This window comes from Canis aureus, chromosome 13 (genome assembly GCF_053574225.1).
Source record: "Canis aureus isolate CA01 chromosome 13, VMU_Caureus_v.1.0, whole genome shotgun sequence".
Taxonomy (NCBI): Eukaryota; Metazoa; Chordata; class Mammalia; order Carnivora; family Canidae; genus Canis; species Canis aureus.
In genome coordinates, this window is record NC_135623.1 from 57,165,666 (window position 1) to 57,188,110 (window position 22,445).

At 45.9% G+C, this 22,445-nt stretch overlaps 1 protein-coding gene across 6 annotated transcripts in view; it reads right to left on the reverse strand.

Moving 5' to 3' along the window:
* Window positions 1-15,358, reverse strand: part of TMEM154 (transmembrane protein 154) — a 45,915-nt gene extending 30,557 nt beyond the window's left edge. Inside the window, exons 1-2 of one of the 6 annotated variants that reach the window (XM_077846387.1) lie at window positions 15,134-15,350; window positions 8,330-8,383 (exon numbers count right to left, since the gene is read on the reverse strand). In XM_077846387.1, coding sequence (XP_077702513.1) covers window positions 8,330-8,383; window positions 15,134-15,221 — 142 coding nt within the window. In that variant the 5' untranslated portion in view covers window positions 15,222-15,350. Of the gene's footprint in view, window positions 1-8,329; window positions 8,384-15,133 lie in introns of all 6 variants that reach the window. The other 5 variants (XM_077846388.1, XM_077846389.1, XM_077846390.1 and 2 more) reach the window with 5 other exon arrangements.
* Between the last annotated feature and the right edge of the window lie 7,087 nt (window positions 15,359-22,445).

Genomic DNA, 22,445 nt, shown 5'->3' on the forward strand with positions numbered 1-22,445 from the left:
CAAGGCACCAAAGTCTGCCTACGTCCCATCCCCCTGCACGTCCGCACACGGCAGAGAGCCAGCCAGTGTTCGAAGGGTGAGACAAAACCAAGCCAAGAAGCTCTCCGGTGGTTCTCGGCCTTGGCCGCACAGAGGAATCACCTGGGCACCTTCTCGTACACCTGAGGCCTAAAGCTTCACCTCATAATATCTGCAGTGAACGGAGGCCTCAGTATTTTTTGCAGTTCTCAGGGTGAATCCGAGGCCCCCACCCTACCCACTTCCTGTCTTGCCCTGGGCCACCCCAGCACTCTGCCCTCCTGTTCTCACTGCTTCTCCTTGGTGAACTGGAGAAGAATCAGAGGTCAGGGAGTTGGATGCCAAAGGCTTGCCCGGCAGCTGCCAACTCGATCACCAGAATGCAACCGCTTAAAAAATCATCACTGAAGCCTGGAGCCCCTGGGAGACTCTGGCCAGGCGAGGCTAAGAGAGAACTGTGACAGGCATGTCGTCCAGGGGAAGTCTGACTATGAGAGGGTGTGCTGGAGTGTAAAACCCTCTTCTCCAGCAAAGGTCACTGCTGATAGAACAGCTGGGAGCGTTACACCACGGGTCCTCAGACTTTAGCATCGGAGTCACCTGGAGGGCTTCCCAAACAGAGTGCTGGCCCCTGCTCCCAGAGTTACTGCTTTAGTAAGTCTGGGATGAGGCCAAGAATTGTAAGGCTTTTTAAAAAATATATTTTATTTATTTATTCATGAGAGACACACAGAGAGAGGCAGAGACATAGGCAGAGGGAGAAGCAGGCTCCCCAAGGAGAGCCTGATGTGGGACGCAATCCCAGGACCCCGGGATCACACCCCGAGCCAAAGGCAGACGCTCAACCACTGAGCCACCCAGGTGTCCCTAAGGCTTTTAAAAATAAATTTTATTTTTAAGTATTCTCTCCACTCAACATGGGGCTGAAACCCACAACCCCAAAATCAAGAACCACACGCTCTACTGACTGAGCCAGCCAGGTGCTCCAAGAATCTTCATTTCTTTCTTTCTTTTTTTTTTTTTTTTAAGAATCTTCATTTCTAAAAAAAAAAAAAAAATGCTGCTGCTGCTGCTGCTGCTGCTGCTCTGGAGGCCATACTTTGACAGCCATTGGTTTAAGTTGCACAAACAACCTCATTTAGTTGTGTTTAATTATTAATAACACCTCTTGTTCTCAACACTTACTGTGCACCCACATCACCTAGTGGGTTTTAAGCTCCACCCAAAGCAGTTATGTGAGGGTATCTGTGGCTGCACGTGGGCAACAATATGTTTTAAAAGCTCCCCCAGTGAGCTTAGTAAGTAAGTATGCTGGGTTGAGAGTTACTGAGTTAAACTGTTTTTTTGTTTTGTTTTGTTTTGTTTTGTTTAAGAATTTTATTTATTCATGAGAGACAAAGAGACAGAGGCAGAGACACAGGCAGAGGGAGAAGCAGGCTCCATGCAGGGAACCCGACGTGGGACTCAATCCCAGGACCCCCAGATCACACCCTGAGCCAAAGGCAGATACTCAACTACTGAGCCACCCAGGCGTCCCGAGAGTTACTGAGTTAGACTGTAATTCAGTTGGCTTTATTTTAATTTGTTGCTATTCATGAAGATAGTCCTGACTAGCTTTAAAGATGATTGGAGAACCCTACACAGAAAGAAGCCTCTGAAAGCAAAATTAACAGGTGTATGCATCCGTCAGATAAATGGTCTATCTCTTCGGTTCTGGTATCTTTTGAAGAGCAGTTGTTCAGCATCTGTGAAATCTGGCTGTGATGGGCCTGGGGAAAATGGGAACCACTGACTTAGCAGACTCATGAGGCCCCAGCCTGTCTGTGGGAGTATAATTGTGTTTGATGCAGGGAGATGCCAACACCAAGTAAATGGACACGGGCTCCTTGGGGTTGGGACACCGACCTGCATGGACCACGCATGGGCTTCTGAAGTGTCCTGCCCTTTCTCTGGTTTGCTTGGTTCTGAGAGCATTTCATTCAGGTACCTGTTTGTCACCCGATGCCTCCACCATTTGGCTCTGTATCTACCCCTAACACCTGGAACCCTGTCTGCTGCTCAGTAGCCACTGGGTACGCGTTGTTCAGGAAATAGAAGTGGGCCAGGCTTGTCTGAGAGACGATGTTAGGGCATCTCTCACTTTTTTATCAAGAACATCGCTGGGGGAGGAAGGACTGGGTGGCTCAGACAGTGAAGCGTCTGCTTTCGGCCCAGGACATGATCCTGGGGTCCTGGGATCAATTCTCATGTCGGGCTTCCCACTGAGCAAAGAGCCTGCTTCTCCCTCTCCCTCTGGCTCATCCTTGCTCTCTGTCTCTCTCTCTCTCCCCCCACCTCCACCCCTCCATGCTTGCTCTCTCTCTCTCTAATAAATAAATACAATCTTGGGGATCCCTGGATGGCTCAGCAGTTTAGCGCCTGCCTTCAGCCCAGGGTGTGATCCTGGAGTCCCGGGATCGAGTCCCATGTCGGGGTCCCTGCATGGAGCCTGCTTCTCTCTCTGCCTGTGTCTCTGTCTCTCATCTCTCATGAATAAGTAAAATAAAATCTTTAAAAATAAATAAATACAATCTCAAAAAATATATATATATATACACATCCTGTCCTCCTCCCTCTGTCCACCCTCCAAGGAAACACACAGTCCATTCTTGGTCACAAAGAAATAGGGACCTAAGGTGGTTTCCTCAGTTCTCTGAGTTGTAAAGAAAACACTGGAGAAAGAGAGGAACTGCTTAATGCCGAGTTAAGAATCCTGAGTGATGAAATTTCATGTTTCTGGTTCTGTTTCTGGTTTGTTTGGGTAGCGGTGGGGGAGGGGGGAATCCGGGGTTCCCCATAGTTTCCCACAAGTGACCTGATTCTCTGGAGGCAGGATTAGGGAACTGGACGGATAGTTGTTTTTTAAAGATTTTATTTATTTGCCAGAGAGAAAGAGAAGGAAAGAGCGAGCAGAAGCCCAGGGAGAGGCAGGGGAAGAGGGGGAAGCAGGCTCCCCGAGGAGAAGGGAGCCCAGGACCCTGGGGTCACACCTGAGCTGAAGGCAGCCGAGCCCCCCTGCGCCCCCCGGTTGGCGTTTCCATCGTGAGCTCTGCTGCCCTACGTAGTCTACGATGTCGGCTGGACTGTGCGGTGTATTTTCCGGGCCGGCTTAGCTGAAGAGGATGGGGTGGGAAGAAGTGGGCTCATCGGCGGGGGGCAAAGGCCCGAGGGGCAAGGGCAGGGCCTGAGTCTCTAGGGGCCTTGGGCTAGAGCTGCCTGTGCCCCTGCACCTTTCTCCGCAGCCAGCCGATGCCTGGAGGTGACAATGCCTCACGTTGAAAGAAGGTTGACAAAGTGTCTTGTGCTTGTTTTGAGGCGGGTCATGGGGTAAGACATTCGCTTGTGAGGCTTGCTCGCATTTCTACCCCGTTGCCTTGGGAAGCACACCTGCGATTGCAATTTACTGTCAGATGAAAACGTGGCCCACCAAGGGGGCCCGCGACGCTCTGATGTCTGTTGCGTTTTAAACGTTTTATTTTGATGTCTTTTTTTTTTTTAATGCCTTTTAAAAAGAAGGTTTACTCCTGTTTATTCAGATTTGCCCAGACCCTGAGGCCGTCTCGATTTAAAGTTGCTCACCTGGGGGAGCTGCGGTTCTGACCATCTGACTACCGTTTTGCACACTGCAGACCTATTCTGGCCTGCGGGCACCTGGCGGCTTGAGAAGAATGTGTGTATTTTTATGGGACGCATGAGAAGAATGTGTGTATTTTTATGGGACGCAATATATATACACTTTTGACATTTAGAACCCTCGGGATCCCTGGGTGGCTCAGCGGTTTAGCGCCTGCCCTGGGCCCAGGGCATGATCCTGGAGTCCCGGGATCGAGTCCCACGTCGGGCTCCCTGCATGGAGCCTGCTGCTCCCTCTGCCTGTGTCTCTGCCTCTGTCTCTCATGAATAAATAAATAAAATATTAAAAAAAAAACTCTCTCTACTGGGCGCCTAGGAGGCTCAGTCAGTTAAGCATCTGCCTTCAGCTCAGGTCATGATCCCAGGGTCTGGGGATCCCAGGGATCCCGAGGGTTCTAAATGTCTGGGGATCAAGCGCCACGTAGGGCTCCCTGCTCAGCGGGGAGTCTGCTTCTCCCTCTGCCCCTCACCCCACTTGCACACACACACTCTCTCAAGTAAATGAATCAGATTTTAAAAACCACAACTCTCTCTACCATTAGTGGGATAATAGACACACAAGTGCTCGCAAATGGGGAAAAAAAAGGATTTTATTAAAATGATAGTTATTGTCATTACTAATCTGAATCCTTTTCCGTTTTTATTATACTTCTATCTCGCTTTTGAATAGCCAGTTTCAAAAATTCAACTTCAGAGGGTAAGTTGAAAACAAAAGTTCTTGGTCACGCCCTTGCCCTCTCCCTGGCCCGCTATCAGCCCCACTCTGAGTAGGGAAGGGAGACAAGGTGGGCTCTTGTGCGGGGCATGTGTGCCCTCAGGTCAGCACAGGCTCAGAGCTGCCAGAGAAGGCCCCTGAAAAGACAGGGACAAGCCAAAACATGAGTGGAGATGTATGTTTGTGATAAATTAGAGGGCAGAGAGCAGGGGAAAGAGATGTGGGCTGGTATCCCAGGGGCTAATGTACCTTCACTGTGAGCAGCAGGAGGAAGGGGGAGGGGGTATAATCAGAAGTTACCATCACCAGCCTATGGGGGAGCAGAGAGCAAGAATTTGTTTTATTTTGGGGAAGTGTTCTTATGACAGGAGGCCAAGGAAGGAGGTAATCTCCTGAGGTCTCTGAAGTGGTGTCTGAAGGGAACAAATTGTGGGTTGGATTTTCTGGGGTCAGCAAAGTCCCTTACTAGGTCTCCTAAGGCCTGCTTGCTCCTGATCTTATTTTACCTTGAAAGAGACTCAATCCTGCCCCCTCCATCCTGGACAATCTAACAGGGTTCAAGCACTGAGAATTGAGTGTCGCTGCTTGAGCTGCTGATGCTGGGCAGTCCCAACCTCTTGCCAACCTCCCTTCTGCCCTTATTAATATAATCCTGCACTTTTTTTCTTATCTAGTTTTTAACGTGGTGGATTACATTAGTAGATTCTCTAAAGTTGATCCACTCTTGGATTCCTGGTTTCAATCTATGTAAGCATTGGGGTGTTTTTGGTTTTGTTTTGTCTATCTCGTGTTTTGTTTTTTTTTGTTTTTTTTGTTTTTTTTTTTTTTTCCAGCACAATTTATTTCCTTGTTGGGATCCCTGGGTGGTGCAGTGGTTTGGCGCCTGCCTTTGGCCCAGGGCGCGATCCGGGAGACCCTGGATCGAATCCCACGTCAGGCTCCCGGTGCATGGAGCCTGCTTCTCCCTCTGCCTGTGTCTCTGCCTCTCTCTCTGTGTGTGTGTGACTATCATAAATAAATAAAAAAATTTTTAAATTTTTTAAAATTTTATTTCCTTGTTATTTGAATGTTTGATCTAGGACTCAGCCTAAATTTTCTTCTAATATCTGTTAACTGGCTACATAGCCAATATGCCTGTGGTCTTAGTGATACACCAACATAGGGATGATCTTTGCTTGATAAGAGATAATCGTATTCACACAGTTACTAAAGTCCAGGATGCCCAGTTAAATTTGAATACCAGATAAACAACAAATAATTTTTAGTATAAATGTGTCCCATGCAATATTTGTGTGGCCTCTATTTACATTGAATTGTATGAGAGGTACTTACACTAAAAAAAAAAAAAAAAGTGTTTGTTTGAAACTTACATTTAACTGGATATTTTTATCTGCTAAATCTAGTCATCTTAACCAGAAATAAACATAATGCTTAAAAAAATACATGAATTTTTAAATTAATATTTTTGTCACTGGAAGACAAAAACATATGTCAGGAAACCCGAGTAACCACTGGGACTCCTATTTCTGAAAACTACAATGGAGTAGGAAGGCAGGAAATAATAAAGGTGGTTTTATTCATATACAACAAAGACACATAGAAGAAAAATTCAAATTTCAAAAACAAACTAGATTGGATGGTTTTGTTCAAGAAAAAGAAACCAAAAACACCACCACCAACTGGACCCTGCTCCAGTAGATAACTCTCCTTTCAAACCATCTTCTTTAATTAATCAGGAAAGGCTTCTGTGTTGTCCTCCCCCACTCCCACCCCCCAGGCAGATTTTTCTATTCACTTCACGTTACAGAAATTTCATTTCTTTTTTGAGTTTTCAAATCCGCTCTTACTGGCTTGAAATTTAACTTCTATGGAATTTGTATTCCTTTTGTCTTCCTTTCAAAAGTCTCCCTAAAATGTTTGTGACTACCTGGACTTTCTGCAAATTGTCATGCTGCTCAATGCATATTTTCTGAGTCTGAACTCCATCCCTAGTTTGAGAGGAAGATAGATAAGAAAACTTTCTCAGTGGGGCACCTGGGTGGCTCAATGGTTGAGTGCCTGCCTTTGGCCCAGGTCGTGATCTGGGATCCTGGGATCATGTGCACATCAGGCTCCCCTCAGGGAGCCTGCTTCTCCCTCTGCCTATATATCTGTCTCTCTCTGAGTGTCTCTCATGAATAAATAAAGAAAAGCTTAAAAAAAAAAGAATACTTTCTCAAGACTACTCATAGATGTGGCTACATAGTATTCTCCACAGGAAGGGAAGCAATAACTGTTGTCTGTTTCAGTTCCAGAAGACAGAAATAAACTATTTATACATAAAAAGATTCAAGATAGTTAACATTTTGGAATAAGATAAAACAGCGTTAACTAAAAAAAATCATATTATCCAAGTATTACCACAGTTTCATTTTATTATTTGAATGATTATGATTTTGTCACAAATACATGTAAATCTTGGATAAATTTCATGTCATTCTTCAGTCATTGAGTCGTGTGCCTATTATGTACCAGGCACTATTCTAGGTCCTGGGATATACAGGTGAACGAGACCAGGTGTATGTCTCCCTGGGAAGACACTGGCAAGTAGGGACAATGGCACATAAATCAGAAACTATAATAGAGCTTACTAGGAGCCATTTGTTTGTGTACAAGGACATGACATGGGAGAGGAAGGCATTCATTTACCTGGGGGTGGAAGATTCAGGAAATTTTCACAGAGGAGGAGATTTTTAAATTGAATCTCAGGAGTTCATCAAGCAAAGGTATCAGGAAAAGACATTATAGTCGAAGCACATAGAAAGCCTCAGAGCTTGGCACATTCAGGCAGTTGTACCATTGGGCATGTGGCGGGAAGGGTGAAGCAGGAAAGGACCTCAGGACTTCTCACAAGGGGCCTTGTAATGATGTCAAGGGGTTTGTCCATCTACCTCAAGGAAACAAAATCCCACTGAAGGGGGATTTCCACTGCAGGGGGAAATGATTACTTTTGGTTATAGGGCTAGTGCTCTGGATGTTACATGAAATTGGGTTGGAGAGGAGACTAAAGGCAGGGAGATGGGTCAAGAAGTCAATGAAGTAACTAGGTGAGAGCTAACAAGGGCCTACACTCGCGGGGGCTGAGGAGCTCCCTCCTGGACATGCTGAGCTTAAGGCCCCCTCCTGCATGGCCAAGGAGAGCTGGCGGTGAGAATACAGGTCTAGAGCTGGGCAGCTGGGCCTGGAGGGAGGTGGTTTTTTGGGAATCGGCATGGATGCCGTGGCCCAGGAATGGTGTAAGGAATAAGAAATAACAGATGGATGTTACTGTGAAATGAGCAGGTGGAAGAGAAAGACTCCTCATCAAAGACGGGAAGGGAACAATCAGTGTCGTAGGAGATCAAGGAGGAAATGGCACTAAAAGACCCGAGGAAGAAAAGCGTTTCTATAATTGATTAATTATATTAAGCGATGCAGAGGAAAACATGTCATATGGACAGAAATGGGTCCCTTGGGCTTAGCAATTAGAAGGCACTGGTGGCCCGGATGGAGTCATTTGAGTCCTGTGCTTGATACAGTAGCCGGACCGCAGTGGGTTGAGATGAAGGCATCTTGACTGTCTTTCAAAGAGATTGGGAATTATAGAAGGGAAATGTGGAGGAAAGCTTGAGAACTCAGAGGCACTCTCATAATTTTTCATCATGAATGTCTACCTACCTAAAAGAATAGAGTAACGTAGCAGATAACTGAATATCTACCAATTATCTTACACTTTTCCATATTGGCCAGAAGATGGGTTGGTAAACCTTTTCTTAAAGAGCAGAGAATAAATATTTTAGATCCAAAAGGCAAAACACAGGCTATTATACAAGCGTTTATTTAACCACTGAAATATATAAAAACCATTCCAAGCTCATAGATCAGAAAAAAAAAAAAGACACTCACAAAATTGGGCCAGTAGGTCTTCATTTGTTGATTCCAGGACCAGCATGTTTTCTCCTGAAAGAAACACATCACAGATGAAATTAAAGCCCTCCTTGTACTCCTCCCAGTCTCATTCCCCTCCCTCCCTCTCTAAAGGTAACTGGTATCCTAAAGTTAACTTGTATCAGTCGCAAATTTTCAAATATGCCTATATCCCTAAGCAATATTAGCATAATTTGGAATGTTTCTAAAAACTTCAAATAAATGTAATCATTCCGTGGATAATCTTCAATTGGCTCTCTTGGCCAACTACATTTGAGATTGAATCATCTTCATACATTTGGGTCTATCTAGTTCCTTAATTTTACCTGTTGTATGATATCTCATCTTGGGAGTGTATTAAAATTCATGTATTTTTCTTCTGCTCATTTAAGTTGCGTCTATTTTTTCCATCTTTACAAACACTGCTAAAATTAACATTCTTGGCCATGACTCTGCTGCACACTTGTTTTTGATCTGGGGTATATACCTAGGATTAAATTATTGGGATTGTAGGGTATAAACATATCCAGCTGACTAAGTATTTCCAAATTGTTCTCCAGACTGATTATATAGAAAAATTTCCTTTTCGAGTAATCTGGTATAGTTGGTAACCTGAAAAATTCTCCCAATATACAATACCTAGAGCTACTGAATGAAGTGTAAGAGGCAACTTTTTACATTGATAAAGAAATCTCAAAAAAGCAAGGAAATCCCAAGGACATAAAATGTTTATTAAAAAAAAAAAGGAAGGAAAGCAAAAGATAGTACAAGAAATTTAAACTCAGAGACAAATATACCTATGAGGATTTCCTAGAACAGAGGTTTGGGCCTGTAGGGACATAGGAGGCTATATAATGCTCTCAGGGGGCTCCTGTCCATCTCTTAGGCTAAATGTCAAAGCTAAAACACTAGGCCATGGGAAGGCAAGAGAAACAAAAGCAAAAATGAACTATTGGGACTTCATCAAGATAAGAAGCTTCTGCACAGCAAAAGAAACAGTCAACAAAACTAAAAGACAACCTACAGGATGGGAGAAGATATTTGCAAATGACGTATCAGATAAAGGACTAGTATCCAAGATCTACAAAGAACTTATTAAACTTAACAGCAAAGAAACAAACAATCCAATCATGAAATGGGCAAAAGACATGAACAGAAATCTCACAGAGGAAGACCTAGACATGGCCAACAAGCACATGAGAACATGCTCCGCATCACTTGCCATCAGGGAAATACAAGTCAAAACCACAATGAGATACCACCTCACCCCAGTGAGAATGGGGAACATTAACAAGGCAGGAAACGACAAATGTTGGAGAGGATGTGGAGAAAGGAGATCCCTCTTACACTGTTGGTGGGAATGTGAACTGGTGCAGCCACTCTGGAAAACTGCGTGGAGGTTCCTCAAAGAGATAAACATAGACCTGCCCTACGACCCAGCAATTGCACTGCTGGGGATTTACCCCAAAGGCAAAGATGCAGTGAAACGCCGGGACACCTGCACCCCGATGTTTATAGCAGCAATGGCCACAATAGCCAGACTGTGGAAGGAGCCTCGGTGTCCATCGAAAGATGATGGATAAAGATGTGGTCTATGTATACAGTGGGATATTACTCAGCTATTAGAAATGACAAATACCCACCATTTGCTTCGACATGGATGGAACTGGAGGGTATTATGCCGAGTGAAATAAGTCAATCGGAGAAGGACAAACATTATATGGTCTCATTCTTTTGGGGAATATAAAAAATAGTGAAAGGGAATAAAGGGGAAAGGAAAAAAATGAGTGGGAAATATCAGAAAGGGAGACAGAACATGAGAAACTCTTAACTCTGGGAAACGAACTAGGGGTGGTGGAAAGGGAGGTGGGCGGGGGGTGGGGGTGACTGGGTGATAGGCTCTGAGGGGGGCACTTGATGGGATGAGCACTGGGTGTTATTCTATATGTTGGCAAATTGAACACCAATAAAAAAAAAAACCACTAGGCCATGGGAGAAAGAGAAGGAAGGAAGGAAGGAAGGAAGGAAGGAAGGAAGGAAGGAAGGAAGGAAAGAAGAGAGAGAGAAGAAAATAAAAAAGAAGAGAGAGAGAAGAAAATAAAAAAGAAAAGAGAGGAAGGAAAGAAAAGAAAAGAAGGAAGGAAGAGAGGAAGGAAAGGAGGGAGCAATGATTTTGACAAAGTTCTAGTCAGAGTCAGGTGTGCCCCCCGCCCCCAGGCTGATCTCACCATCATCCTGATGCCATGGACCCTGGCCCCCCTTCTGATTTTCAACTTGATTTTCTCTACTTCTTTCTCCTTGGCAATAACTTTGGCTTTCTTGTTGACCTGCTGCTGGTTGATGCCCCCACAGCAGACTCTGCTTTGTTGGCTTGTACCTTTCATGAGGTTTTGGCACCTGCTCATACAACTCTTGCAGTCTGACCCCTGAGGCCTGCTCAGCCTGTCCCCTCTCCATCCCAAGGCAGGGCTGTAAGCCTGAGGTCCAAGCACTGGCTTTCCTCGAGCCTGGCCCATCCCTGCCTCCATATCTTCCAAATACTATTCTGCGGTGACAGGACTAGATGGTATTTGGAAAGTGTTTACAGTAACCTGGTGCTGGAATCAGAGAATCTGGGTTTCGGTCAAATGGAGTGAAGTCACCTTCTGGGTGCCAGATTGGGTCCTCAGAGCCCCCAAGATTTCTTTCACAAATGGGAATCAACAGATACAATGAGCAACAAGATTAGATCTACATACATGGCAGATCAAAGTTATCAGAAAATACTATGTGTAAAAGAAAAACATAAAAGAAGGAATAACTAACAAGAAAAAATAAAAGCAAGACACTACATTTTTATTCTGGAAATGAAAAAATTTTTCTAGAGTGAAAAATATGACTGAAGTTAAAAGCCCAATGAATGGGTTAAGCAGCAGGATGGTCTAGGGACTGCACCTAGACCCACCAGTGGTGCAGAGTTCCTATTTCTCCTCATCTTTGCCAACATCAGAGGGCGGTGCAAACTATACACAGGTAGGCAAATTGCATGTCGTATTGTTTCCTTGCCCAGTTGGGCCCATCCCAGCCAAGACCCAGCCGTCTTCTGGTTTCTTGGATCAGGCTTTCAGACGCGGAGGGACTTTAAACCCCAATAAATCCCTTTCTGCCTGTTTTTGTTGTTGTTGTTGTTTGGTTTCTGAAGGCTATTTGGTCCTTGGGGTCAGTTCTCCGCAGGACTCTCCCATAAAGAATGACACAAGGCTGTGCTTTCTCTCCCTGGTTCCCACACCCTGAAGTCTCTTACCTATGACTTCATCATTCCGCTTTTCCTGCTTCTGGTCTTAACTGTGCTAATCCCCAGATGCCCTGTTGCTCACTCTGCACCTTGCAGCCTTTCCCTTTCCCCCTAAAGGCCAGAGTTAACCCCAGCTCTCTCCAACCCTTTTCCTGTAGGCCAGTCTCTGACCCGACCAGATACAGCTCCTTTATTAATATGCAATAACCTTAGACCTTAGACCCCAACTAAGAATGCATGGGATACATCTATAGTTGGAAGAGTACCAGAGACATATTTTTCTTTTCTTTTTTTTTTTTTAAGATTTTATTTATTTCTTCATGAGAGATACAGATAGAGAGAGAGAGAGAGAGAGAGAGAGAGAGGCAGAGACACAGGAAGAGGGAGGAGCAGGCTCCATGCAGGAGCCTGACGTGGGACACGATCCCAGGACTCCAGGATCAGGTCCTGGGCCGAAGGCAGCGCTAAACCGCTGAGCCACCGGGGCTGCCCGAGACATATTTTTCTAAACCTGAAACTAGACACATACTTCAGCAGAGCCCAGAAACCCAGAGGCATTATAGTATATGTTGGAGCATGGATTCCTGTGGCTGAATCTTGCTTAGATCTACTAGTTAGCACTGTGACCTGAGTAAGTCTGTGCCTCCATTTTTTCATACAGTCAGTAGGATGGATTCTACTACCAAACATCTCCAAGATATTTTTTGAAAAATTCAAGGAAATAGGAGTTTTTTTTTTTTTTTAATTATTTATTTATGATAGTCACAGACAGAGAGAGAGAGAGGCAGAGACACAGGCAGAGGGAGAAGCAGGCCCCATGCACCGGGAGCCCGACGTGGGATTCGATCCCGGGTCTCCAGGATCGCGCCCTGGGCCAAAGGCAGGCGCTAAACCACTGCGCCACCCAGGGATCCCGGAAATAGGAGTTTGACAACTATCAACTAACTCATACCCTGAAGTCTTAGACATCATTAGCTCATTTTAAATTAATTTGAATTTTAATTAAATTTTAAATTAATTTAAAAATATATAATCAGGGACGCCTGGGTGGCTCAGTGGTTGAGCGTCTGCCATCCGCTCAGAGTATGATCCTGGAGTCCCAGGATCGATTTCCACATCGGGCTCCCCGCAGGGAGCCTGCTTCTCCCTCTGCCTGTGTCTCTGCCTCTCTCTCTGTGTCTCTCATGAAGAAATAAATAAAATTATTTTTAAAATAAAAATACATAATCTTTCATTTATAAGAGATCACCCCTTAGCTTTGAATATATAGCTTTTTATGAATGGGCATTTGGGGAGCACTTTCTGACATTAGAAATCCAGACAGGGCCCAATAAGTATGCTGGATTGTCTAGATAAACCCAGCTTCTCATCTCTGACTTCTCTGCCATTCTAGCACTATCTGCTTTCAGGAGCTCATTGATTTTTAGCGATCAGCCTCAAATCCATTCTAGAATGATTTTAGCATTTATCAGGAATTATGGAGGTCTTTATTTATGCTGATCCCAACTGGGTTTTGGGAAGTCAAGGATGAGCTACCGAGGAACCTTCCTGGCAGCGCTTACAGCCTGGTGGGAGACAGGGAGACACGCACAATTAGGATTCAACATGATGGGCTGTGTTTACAGAAGCCTAGTTTGATGTGGATATGACACAGGTAAAGTGACCATCCGAGGAGAGATGAGAAGAGACGTCAAGGAGGAGTTGGGGTCTGGGGCTTCAGGGTTCTAAAAAAGAGAACTTGTTCACTTTTGACAAGAACCACAGAGGCCTGGAGCACACGCTCCATTCGGTATGACTGGCTGGGAGCGGGAGGGCACATGGAGGAGATGCCATGGGAAGGAGGTTGACCAGAGTCTAAGGGGCAGAAATGAGGTGGAGCCAAAGGTCTTACTGGGGAAGAGCCACTGATCAGATATCGGTATTGTAAAGAAAATTTTTACTGAGTCTTCAGATGATCCTTTTGCATCTCCCAGATGGCAGACACTTCGACTCAGAAACGTCAAGAAAATAGTCAGAAGCTCAAGAAAATACTCAGGCAAGCTTACACATTATTTTCAGGACCTGTTTGAGGCACCTGTGGTAGCCTTGAGACTCACAAGAGGTGGAAGTGGGATGGCTGGGCTCTGCTTCCTGAGATGCCAAGGACACCCTGCAGGGAAAGGAGTGTGGCCCAGAGGACTCTCACTGGGGCAGAGGAGGGAACCCCGGGGTCCCAGGCCGGCCAGCTGACCGGTGTCCCGGGCTTGGACATCTGATCTCCCCCTGCCCCAGCTTCTGCACCTGTGCCACAGGGCAGCTTGAGCTGTGTCGTCTTCATGCTCGCTCCCAGCCCCAAAACTGTGCCTAAGACTACACATTGCCCCCCACCCCACCCCCCTGCTCGTCTTCATCACCACCTCCCATTTCAATCAGACATCTTTCCAGATGGAATGGTTCGCCTTTCACTTTTCATTTTCCACCTCCGATGCCTGGCAAGGCCACGTGGAGAGCACCCAGGGCAAGAGATCGGTGGGGCAATGTGGGTTGGGCACTCACGGTGAATCTCCAGGAAATTGCCACACTGTGGCTGCGTCAGTGCGGGTGCCCGCAAGCCCCCCTCCCCGGTCCTCCTTAAAGAACTGTAGCTTGAGAACTTTCCTTTTGCTTGAAATACTGACCTAAGCTAGAGGCAGGTAGAAACTGTTGCCGGAGTTTATTTACCCAAGGGCATGTCAACAGCGCTACAGGAGGCAATCAGGCCATCCAGGGTGATTGTGCCGCTTGTAGCAACTGCCCGGGGTATAAATCAATTGCTGCTCTTAGCTCAAAACCATGATATTTAATATTTTGTCTTCTCCAATACCTTTGATTTGCCACAATCGCATCACTTTCTGAAATAAAGGTTCGTTAGTAACAACAATCCATGCAAAGAACATATGCCCCGAAGTAACAAGATCAAAGAAAAACAGATGAAAGACGCCTCTTGATTAAGTTAGAATGGATGCCGGGTAACTCCTCCGATAATTTCCTGTTTACTGTTTTTTTTTTTTTTTTTTTTTTTTTTTTTTTTACAGTATTTAGTACACTTTCCAGGTGTACATTTCCATACCCCAGTTTTTCCAGGAGGCTTTGGAACTGCTGATGTCCCAGCCCCGCATTCTTAAACGCAAACTCCTCCTCACTTCTGATTGAAATGTTCTTTTTACACCGACTGCCAACAAGTTTGTGGTTCTCCAAACGCGCCTGCTAAAGCCGGTCAGCTACAGGGACCCCAACTTGCTAGGAGAGCAATGCTGCGGGGAGTTACGGGGAGTGACAGCTGCTGGGGGGAGCCCCCGCCCCCGCCCCCGCACCCCCCACCGCACCCCCCACCGCAATTCCGATGTCCTCCCCTCCTTTCGCGGAAGGGCCGGGGGTGCGGGCGCGGGCTGTGTCCCTCCCGGCCGAGCTGCGCAGCGCCCCCTCCCCGGCCCCGGTACCCCCGCCCCCCCCGCCCCCCCCGGCCCCCCGCCCCCCGGGCCGCGGCTTACCCTGGGCCGGGCTGCGGGGCAGCAGCGCGGTCAGCAGCGCGCACACGAGGGCAGCCCCCCGAGCCCTCCGCTCCGCGCGCCCCGGCATCGTGCGGCGCCGGGCTTCAGCCTCCCTGAAACCCCAACATTTCCTGTTTCCTGCTTGTTTGGGTCGGTGCTAACTTGAAGGAGAAGTGTTTGCCTGTTTTTTAGGAAGTGATGTAATTCTGCAGGAGCCTGTCAGACCAGCAAGGATTGCAAAAGAGAAGTGGCTCTGCAAGCGCGGATGCAGGGAGCAAGGTCTCTCCAGCCCTTTGCTGCGGAAACTGTCTCCTGGAAACGGCGCCCAGGGCCCCCTTGTGCTTCGGGATCCGGGATCCGGGGCACTGAGGATCCTGGACCGCAGGCATTCTCCATTCGCGATGTTGCTCCACCCCAGGTGAGTCTCTGGGGCTGCCCAGAGACCAGAGCGGCGCTCTCCACTAGAACTTTCTGAGATGATGGAAATGTCCGGAATCTGTCCAGTACAATACCCTTAGCTGCGTAGGACACTGGGCCCTCGAAGTGAGACCAGTTCAAAATGAATTTGTAGTTGTATTTTTATTAACGTAAATTAAAATAACCCCGTGTGGCTCGCAGCTGCTGTGTTGGACAGCTGAGGCCTAGAGAGCAGGGGCACCTGTACCACCAGAAAATGCCAGGCCAGTTCTCCCCGGCCAGGCTCATCACTGTCCCCAGGCCCTAAATGCCACCTCCCTCGTGGGAAGGTATGAGACATGCCATACACATGCCCGAATGTGCTTTGCTTCCCCACAGAGAAATGATTTCTATTATTTTTACTTTTATTTTTTCTTTATAAAGCCTTTGTTTTTTTGTTTTTTTTTTTTTTTAGAGCAGTTTTAGGCTCACAGTATAAGAGGAAGGTCCACAGAGTTCCCATATACTCCCCCTCCCCACACATGCACAGCCTCCCATTATCAACATCCTCCAAAAGTGGTACAACTGTTACAATGGAGGAATGCACGCGGATACATCGTAATCACCCAAGTCCATAGTTTAAATTAGGATTCTCTCATGTGTTGCACATTCTACGAGTTGGAAAATGTATAATGACATAAATCCACCGTGATGGTATCCTCCTGAATAATATCTGGGCCCTAAAAATACAGCATGCTCCACCCATTCATCCCTCCTTCCACCCTAACTCCAGGCACTCACTGATCTTTTTACTGCCTCCCTAGTTTTACCTTTCCCCAAATGGCATATAGTTAGAATTATGCAGCGTGGAGTCTTTCAGATTACTGTGTAGGCTTCCTTCACTTAGTAATGCGCATTTAAGATTCCTCAGTGTCTTTTCATGGCACGATAGCTCATTTCTTTTTGGTGCTAAATAACATTCCATTGTCTGAGTGTATCTCAGTTATTAATTCAAAGACGTCTTGGTTGCTTCCAAGTTTTGGCAATTATAAATAAAGCTGCCAGAAACATCTGCGTGCAAGCATTTGTGCAGACATAAGTGTTCAACTCCTTTGGGAAAATACCAAAGGGCTTGATTGCTGGATCTATGGTAAAGAAAGAGGTGATCTTTTAAAGGGCCCATTTCTGAAGTAGAATATGTTCGGGGGAGGGGTGGGTGGGTGGGGAATCTGCATTTCACTTTCCTTCCTTCTTACAGAGGAATACATTTCTCAGAGGTTGTTAACAAACAAAATAGGACTGACTTGGTTTAGAATGGGGGTGGAAGTCCTGCCCAGTGGAAACAATGCAGGAAAGAGGTGTCTGTTTAGACCAGCAAGCAGGGGAGAGTAAAGTGTGTTAGGTTTTGTGTTCTAGTCAAAGTCCTTCCTCTGGTTCAGGTTTAGGGCCTAAGCACCACAGGATAACATTTCATAATCATGTTTGTGGTAGTGCCAAGAAAGGCAGAGAGAGAGAGAGGCGCATCAGACACCCACCCTGTCTCCAGCTCCCTGCCTGCAGGGACAATGAGTCACCCCCTCCAGTCAGTTCATCTCTGGTGCTCTCGTTGGTGTGAACACTGGAGGCAACTGGAATTCCTCAGCCCTGACACGGCCATCAGTTTTGAAGTTAGTGCATTGTTGCTTTTCAGTGACATTAGTCACTGTTTTGTTTTTTGCTTTTTTTTTTAATTTTTTTTATTGGAGTTCAATTTGCCAACATATAGCATAACACCCAGTGCTCATCCCGTCAAGTGCCCCCCTCAGTGCCCATCACCCAGTCACCCCAACCCCCCGCCCACCTCCCTTTCCACTACCCCTTGTTTGTTTCCCAGCGTTAGGTGTCTCTTATGTTTTGAATTTTGCTTTTTTTTTTTAAAGATTTTATTTATTCATTCATGAGAGACACACAGAGAGAGGCAGAGACATAGGCAGAGGGAGAAACAGGCTCCCCACTGAGCAGGGAGCCCCATGCGGGACTCAATCCCAGGACCCTGGGATCACAACCTGAGCCAAAGACAGACGCTCAACCACTGAGCCATCCAGGCGCCCCCATTAGTCATTGTTTATCTCTGTTCTTATGCACAAGAAATGGGTTGGTGATTCATGAAATGTTCAGTTTGATAATGGATCTGCAATATCCATTTTAATGTTTTAAACCGGCTTAAGTCAACTGATAAAACACGCTTTGCAGCTTAGGTGACAATACAGAGCAAACAGCTGAAGAAACTAGACGAGCTCAAAACTGGCTGCTGGATTTGAAAACAACAGGGAAAGAACTGTCCCCGAGGAGAAGCGGGGGGATGGCCTGGTGGGACCCCGGCCTCCCCGCCTAGCGGGCACCCCAGCTGGGACCCCCACATGTGGGAGACCAGGCCCAGCCTGGGGTGCTGTCATGCTGCCACTCACACCCCGATAAGACTATGGCTGATGCCAGGCTCCAGGGGCCTGTTTCGCGAGGGCGGGGTACCAGCCTCAGTTTCTTCAATCTTAAAACTCTAGCTGGGGGGGGCTTTGCAGAGTCGGGGACCTGGTACCTGTGGCCCACCGCACACTCTTCTGCAGGCCTCCGCGGAGCCCCACGGCTCCCAGGTTCCCCGGGTGTGCACGCCTTGGCCCGAGCAGCACAGCACCACAGCAGCTAGCACGGTGTGCATCCTAAACGGAGGTCTTGGAGAAATCCTGCATGACCACGCAATTTTCTTTTGAGTCCTGCGTTCCCTAAGACCCTTAGTGTGATGAAATTTATCTTAAGGGGGTGAAAATTACCGTCCCTAATCAGAAAAGTGTAGCACCTCACTGGTCTCTTTGCTGCAGTGAAAAATCACAGGGAGACTCTGTCCTAGGTAAGGGCTGTTTACCTCTGTTTGTTCTCCTTTTACCAACCGTTAATTTTGGCAAGTGGCTGCCTGGCCTCGGATTAAATCCTGATACACCTGTACCGGCCAGTCACAGACCGTGAGACACCAGGGAGGGAGGGGAGGCTCTGGAGGGAAAGGCAGGCACAAAGGCCAGGGGGGTGGGGAGGTGTAACCTGGTCCTGGTGCCCGCCATTGGCTTTCAACAATGAAAGGAGAAAGGGAGGTAATGAAGTATGGTGGCTGGGAGACGCTCTGGTTACAGGTTCCAGGGACTCTGTTACTTCACACAAAAGTCTGGCATTTATAATCAGCTATCTGTATCACAGAAGTGACTCTCATCCAAATCCTCCTCCCTCCCCTCCTGCTTCCTCCCTGCCCAACCCTCCTTCGTATCAGCCCTAAAGAAAGAGAGATATCAGGGGAACCAACCCAAAAGTGACGAGATCTCACAGTGAGTGCAGGCTTTCCCTTACCCCACAACCTTTCATTCCCAACACATGCAAGACACACACACACACACACACACACAGCTCCCTCACACATGCACATACTCCGGTACACATGCTTCGTCACTCCTGCACACTGTGGAAATACATGAAGATCATCCAAATGAGAACAAGCAAAGACTGTCAGTTCCAAGCTTTCTATAGCAAAGGAGTCAGCCACCATCACTTGCATTTTGGCAGAGACCCAAAGGCAAGCAGAGGAGTGCGAAAAACTTTATAGTGGAAAAAAAGAGAAGGTTTCAAGTATGCTCTGATAGGAGGCTGTTGGCATGAGGAACTAGAAGCAAGTTCTAATTATTGCTTCTAGTGACTGGTTGAGGGTGTGTATTTGGCTTCTCTCAATTTGTAAAAAAAGGAATAAAAGTAGGGGCCATTGTCACAGGGATTATTTGGCTTCCTGGACCAGTTATGAGAAATAGGGCTCGTAGTTCCTGAGTTGTCTGCTACAGACCATGGGTTACAGTTTTATTATTACCTATATGGTCTGGCCTTTGTTTATATATCGTCTCTCAACACACACCCACATGCATGCTCACACAAAAACTCCACCCACACTGAGACACATGCACATACTTTCTGGGGCTTCTTTCTTTGTCCACATGCTAGGTGGTGGTAGCTGATGGTCTGCAGTGCTTGCTTAATAAGAAGGCCAACCCGCAGACATGGTAGTAGCAAGAGGGGGGGGAGCGGTCTGTAAATCATTCTGAAGCTAATTGAGAGGGTGTAGGGAGCGGGTTAAGGTCCCAAGCTCTGAAAGGAGTGCGAGTGCCCATATAGATAAGTGGGCATGGCAAGGCTGGGACAAAAGGATTAAACTGAACCCCAGAATGTGCAGAGAGACTACAACCAGGTGAGGGACTAACAGGAATCCTGCTGTGTCTTGGTTAGCTCGGGCTGCCATACAAAATGCCTTAGATTGTGTGGCTGAAACAACAGACTTTTACAGTTGACCTTTGTGCAATGCAGGGCTTAGGGGCATCGACCCCCCAATCAAAAATCCATATATAATTTTTGGCTCCCCCCCAAAAGTGACTACTAATAGCCTGCCTTATGGATAACACAAATAATCCATTAAGATAAATTTTGTATGTATACTATATACCATATTCTTACATTAAAGTAAGCTGGAGAAAAGAAAAATATTATTAAGAAAATCATGAGGAAGTATGAAACCAGAAAAGACCCTGAATAGCCAAAGTAATACTGAAAAAGAAAACCAAAGCGGGAGGCATCATAACTTCACACTATATTACAAAGCTGTGCTCATCAAGACAGTGTGGTACTGGCACAAGAACAGACACAGAGATCAATGGAACAGAATAGAGAACCCAGAAATGGACCCTCAACTCTATGGTCAACTAATCTTCGATGAAGCAGAAAAGACTATCCACTGGAAAAAAGACAGTCTCTTCAACAAATTGTGTTAGGAAAATTGGACAGCCACATGCAGAATAAAACGGAACCGCTTCCTTACACCATACGCAAAAATAAACTCAAAATGGATGAAAGACCTAAATGTGAAAGAGGAATCCATCAAAATCCTAGAGGAGAAAACAGGCAGCAACTTCTTCCTAGACACATCTCCAAAGGCAAGGGAAACAAAGGTAAAAATGAATTATTGAGACTTCATCTGGATAAAAAGCTTCTGCACAGGAAAGAAACAGTCAATAAAACTAAAAGGCAACCTACAGAATGGGAGTAGATATTTTCAAATGACATATCAGATAAAAGAACTTAACCAAAGCCAATAGCCAGAAAACAAAAAATCCAGTCAAGAAATGGGCAGAAGACATCAACAGGCATTTCTCCAAAGGAGACATATAAATGGCTGACACATGAAAAAATGCTCAACATCATTTGGCATCAGGGAGATACAATTCGAAACCATATTGAGATATCACCTCACATCAGTCAGAATGGCTAAAATTAACAAGTCAGGAAATAATGGATGTTGGCAAGGATGTGGAGAAAGGGGAACCCCCTTAAACTGGTGGCAAGAATGCAAGCTGGTACAGCCACTCTGGGAAACAGCATGGAGGTTCCTCAAAAGTTTCTCAAAAAACTACCCTATGGCCCAGCAATGGCACTTCTAGGTATTTATCCAAAGGATACAAACATAGTGATTCCAAGAGGCACATGCACCCCAAAGTTTATAGCAGCAATGTCCCCAATAGCCAAACTATTAAGAAGCCCAAATATCCGTCAACAGATGAATGGATAAAATATGTGAGATAGATAGATAGATAGATAGATAGATAGATAGATAGATAGATAGATGATAGATAATAGATGATAGATGATAGATAGATAGATAGATAGATAGATAGATAGATAGATAGATAGATAATAGATAGATGATAAATAGATGATAGATAGATGATAGATAGATAGATAGATAGATAGATAGATAGATAGATAGATAGATAATGGAATATTACTCAGCCACAAAAAAAATGAAATCTTGCCATTTGCAACAACATGGATGGAACTAGAGGGTGTTATGCTAAGCAAAATAAGTCAGTCAGAGAAAGACAGTCATCATATGGTTTCACACATATGTAGAATCTAAGAAACAAAACAGGAACATAGGGGAAGGGAAGGAAAAAGAAAATAAGATAAAAACAGGGAGGAAGGCAAACCATAGAAACTCTTAACTATAGGAAACAAACTGAGGGTTGCTGGAGGGGTGGGGTTGGGGGGATGGGGCAACTGGGTGTGGGCATTAAGGAGGGTACTTGCTGGAATGAGCACTGGGTGTTGTGTGCAACTGAAGAATCACTAAATTCTACCCCTGAAACTAATAATACATTTTATGTTAACTAAATTGAATTTAAATAAAAATTTTTTTAAATCAATCAAGAAAAAAATCCTAAGGAAGAGAGAATACATTGTACTGTACTGTATCAAAGAAAATCTACGTCTATGTGGACTCCTTAATTCAAACCCATGTTGTCAAACCGTCGACTGTATTTTCTTACAGTTCTGGTAACTAGAATTCTAAGATCAGGAAGTCCACGTGCTCATGTTCTCAGGAGAGCAGCTTCCTGGTTTATGGATCACTGCCTTCCCGCTGTGTCCTCACCGGGCCTGAACAGAGCAAGCTCTTTGGTGTCTCATCTTAGAAGAGCATGATTTTCACTGCGAGGGCCTTGCCCTAAAAAGCCCATCAAACCCTAACACCTTCCAAGGTCCCCATCTCCAAATACCTTCATACTGAGGGTTAGGGCCCTAACATCTGAACTGGGGAATGGGACACAAATGTTCAGTCTACGGCACACCGTCTCTGAAGCTGCAGCCATGCATCTAGGCCCGTCCTGACGGGCCCCTCTGCACTTGTTCGGACCCTCAGTGGTCTCTGCCTCTGCATCACCGCCAACTCCGGGGCCACGCTCTTCAACTGATCACTCAAAGAAGCTGCTGCAGCATTTGGAGGATCCAGGGGGCTTCCATGAGCACCTCCTCCATGACAGAGTCTCCAGGGCCCTGGTGGACGGCCTCATCACCAAAACTG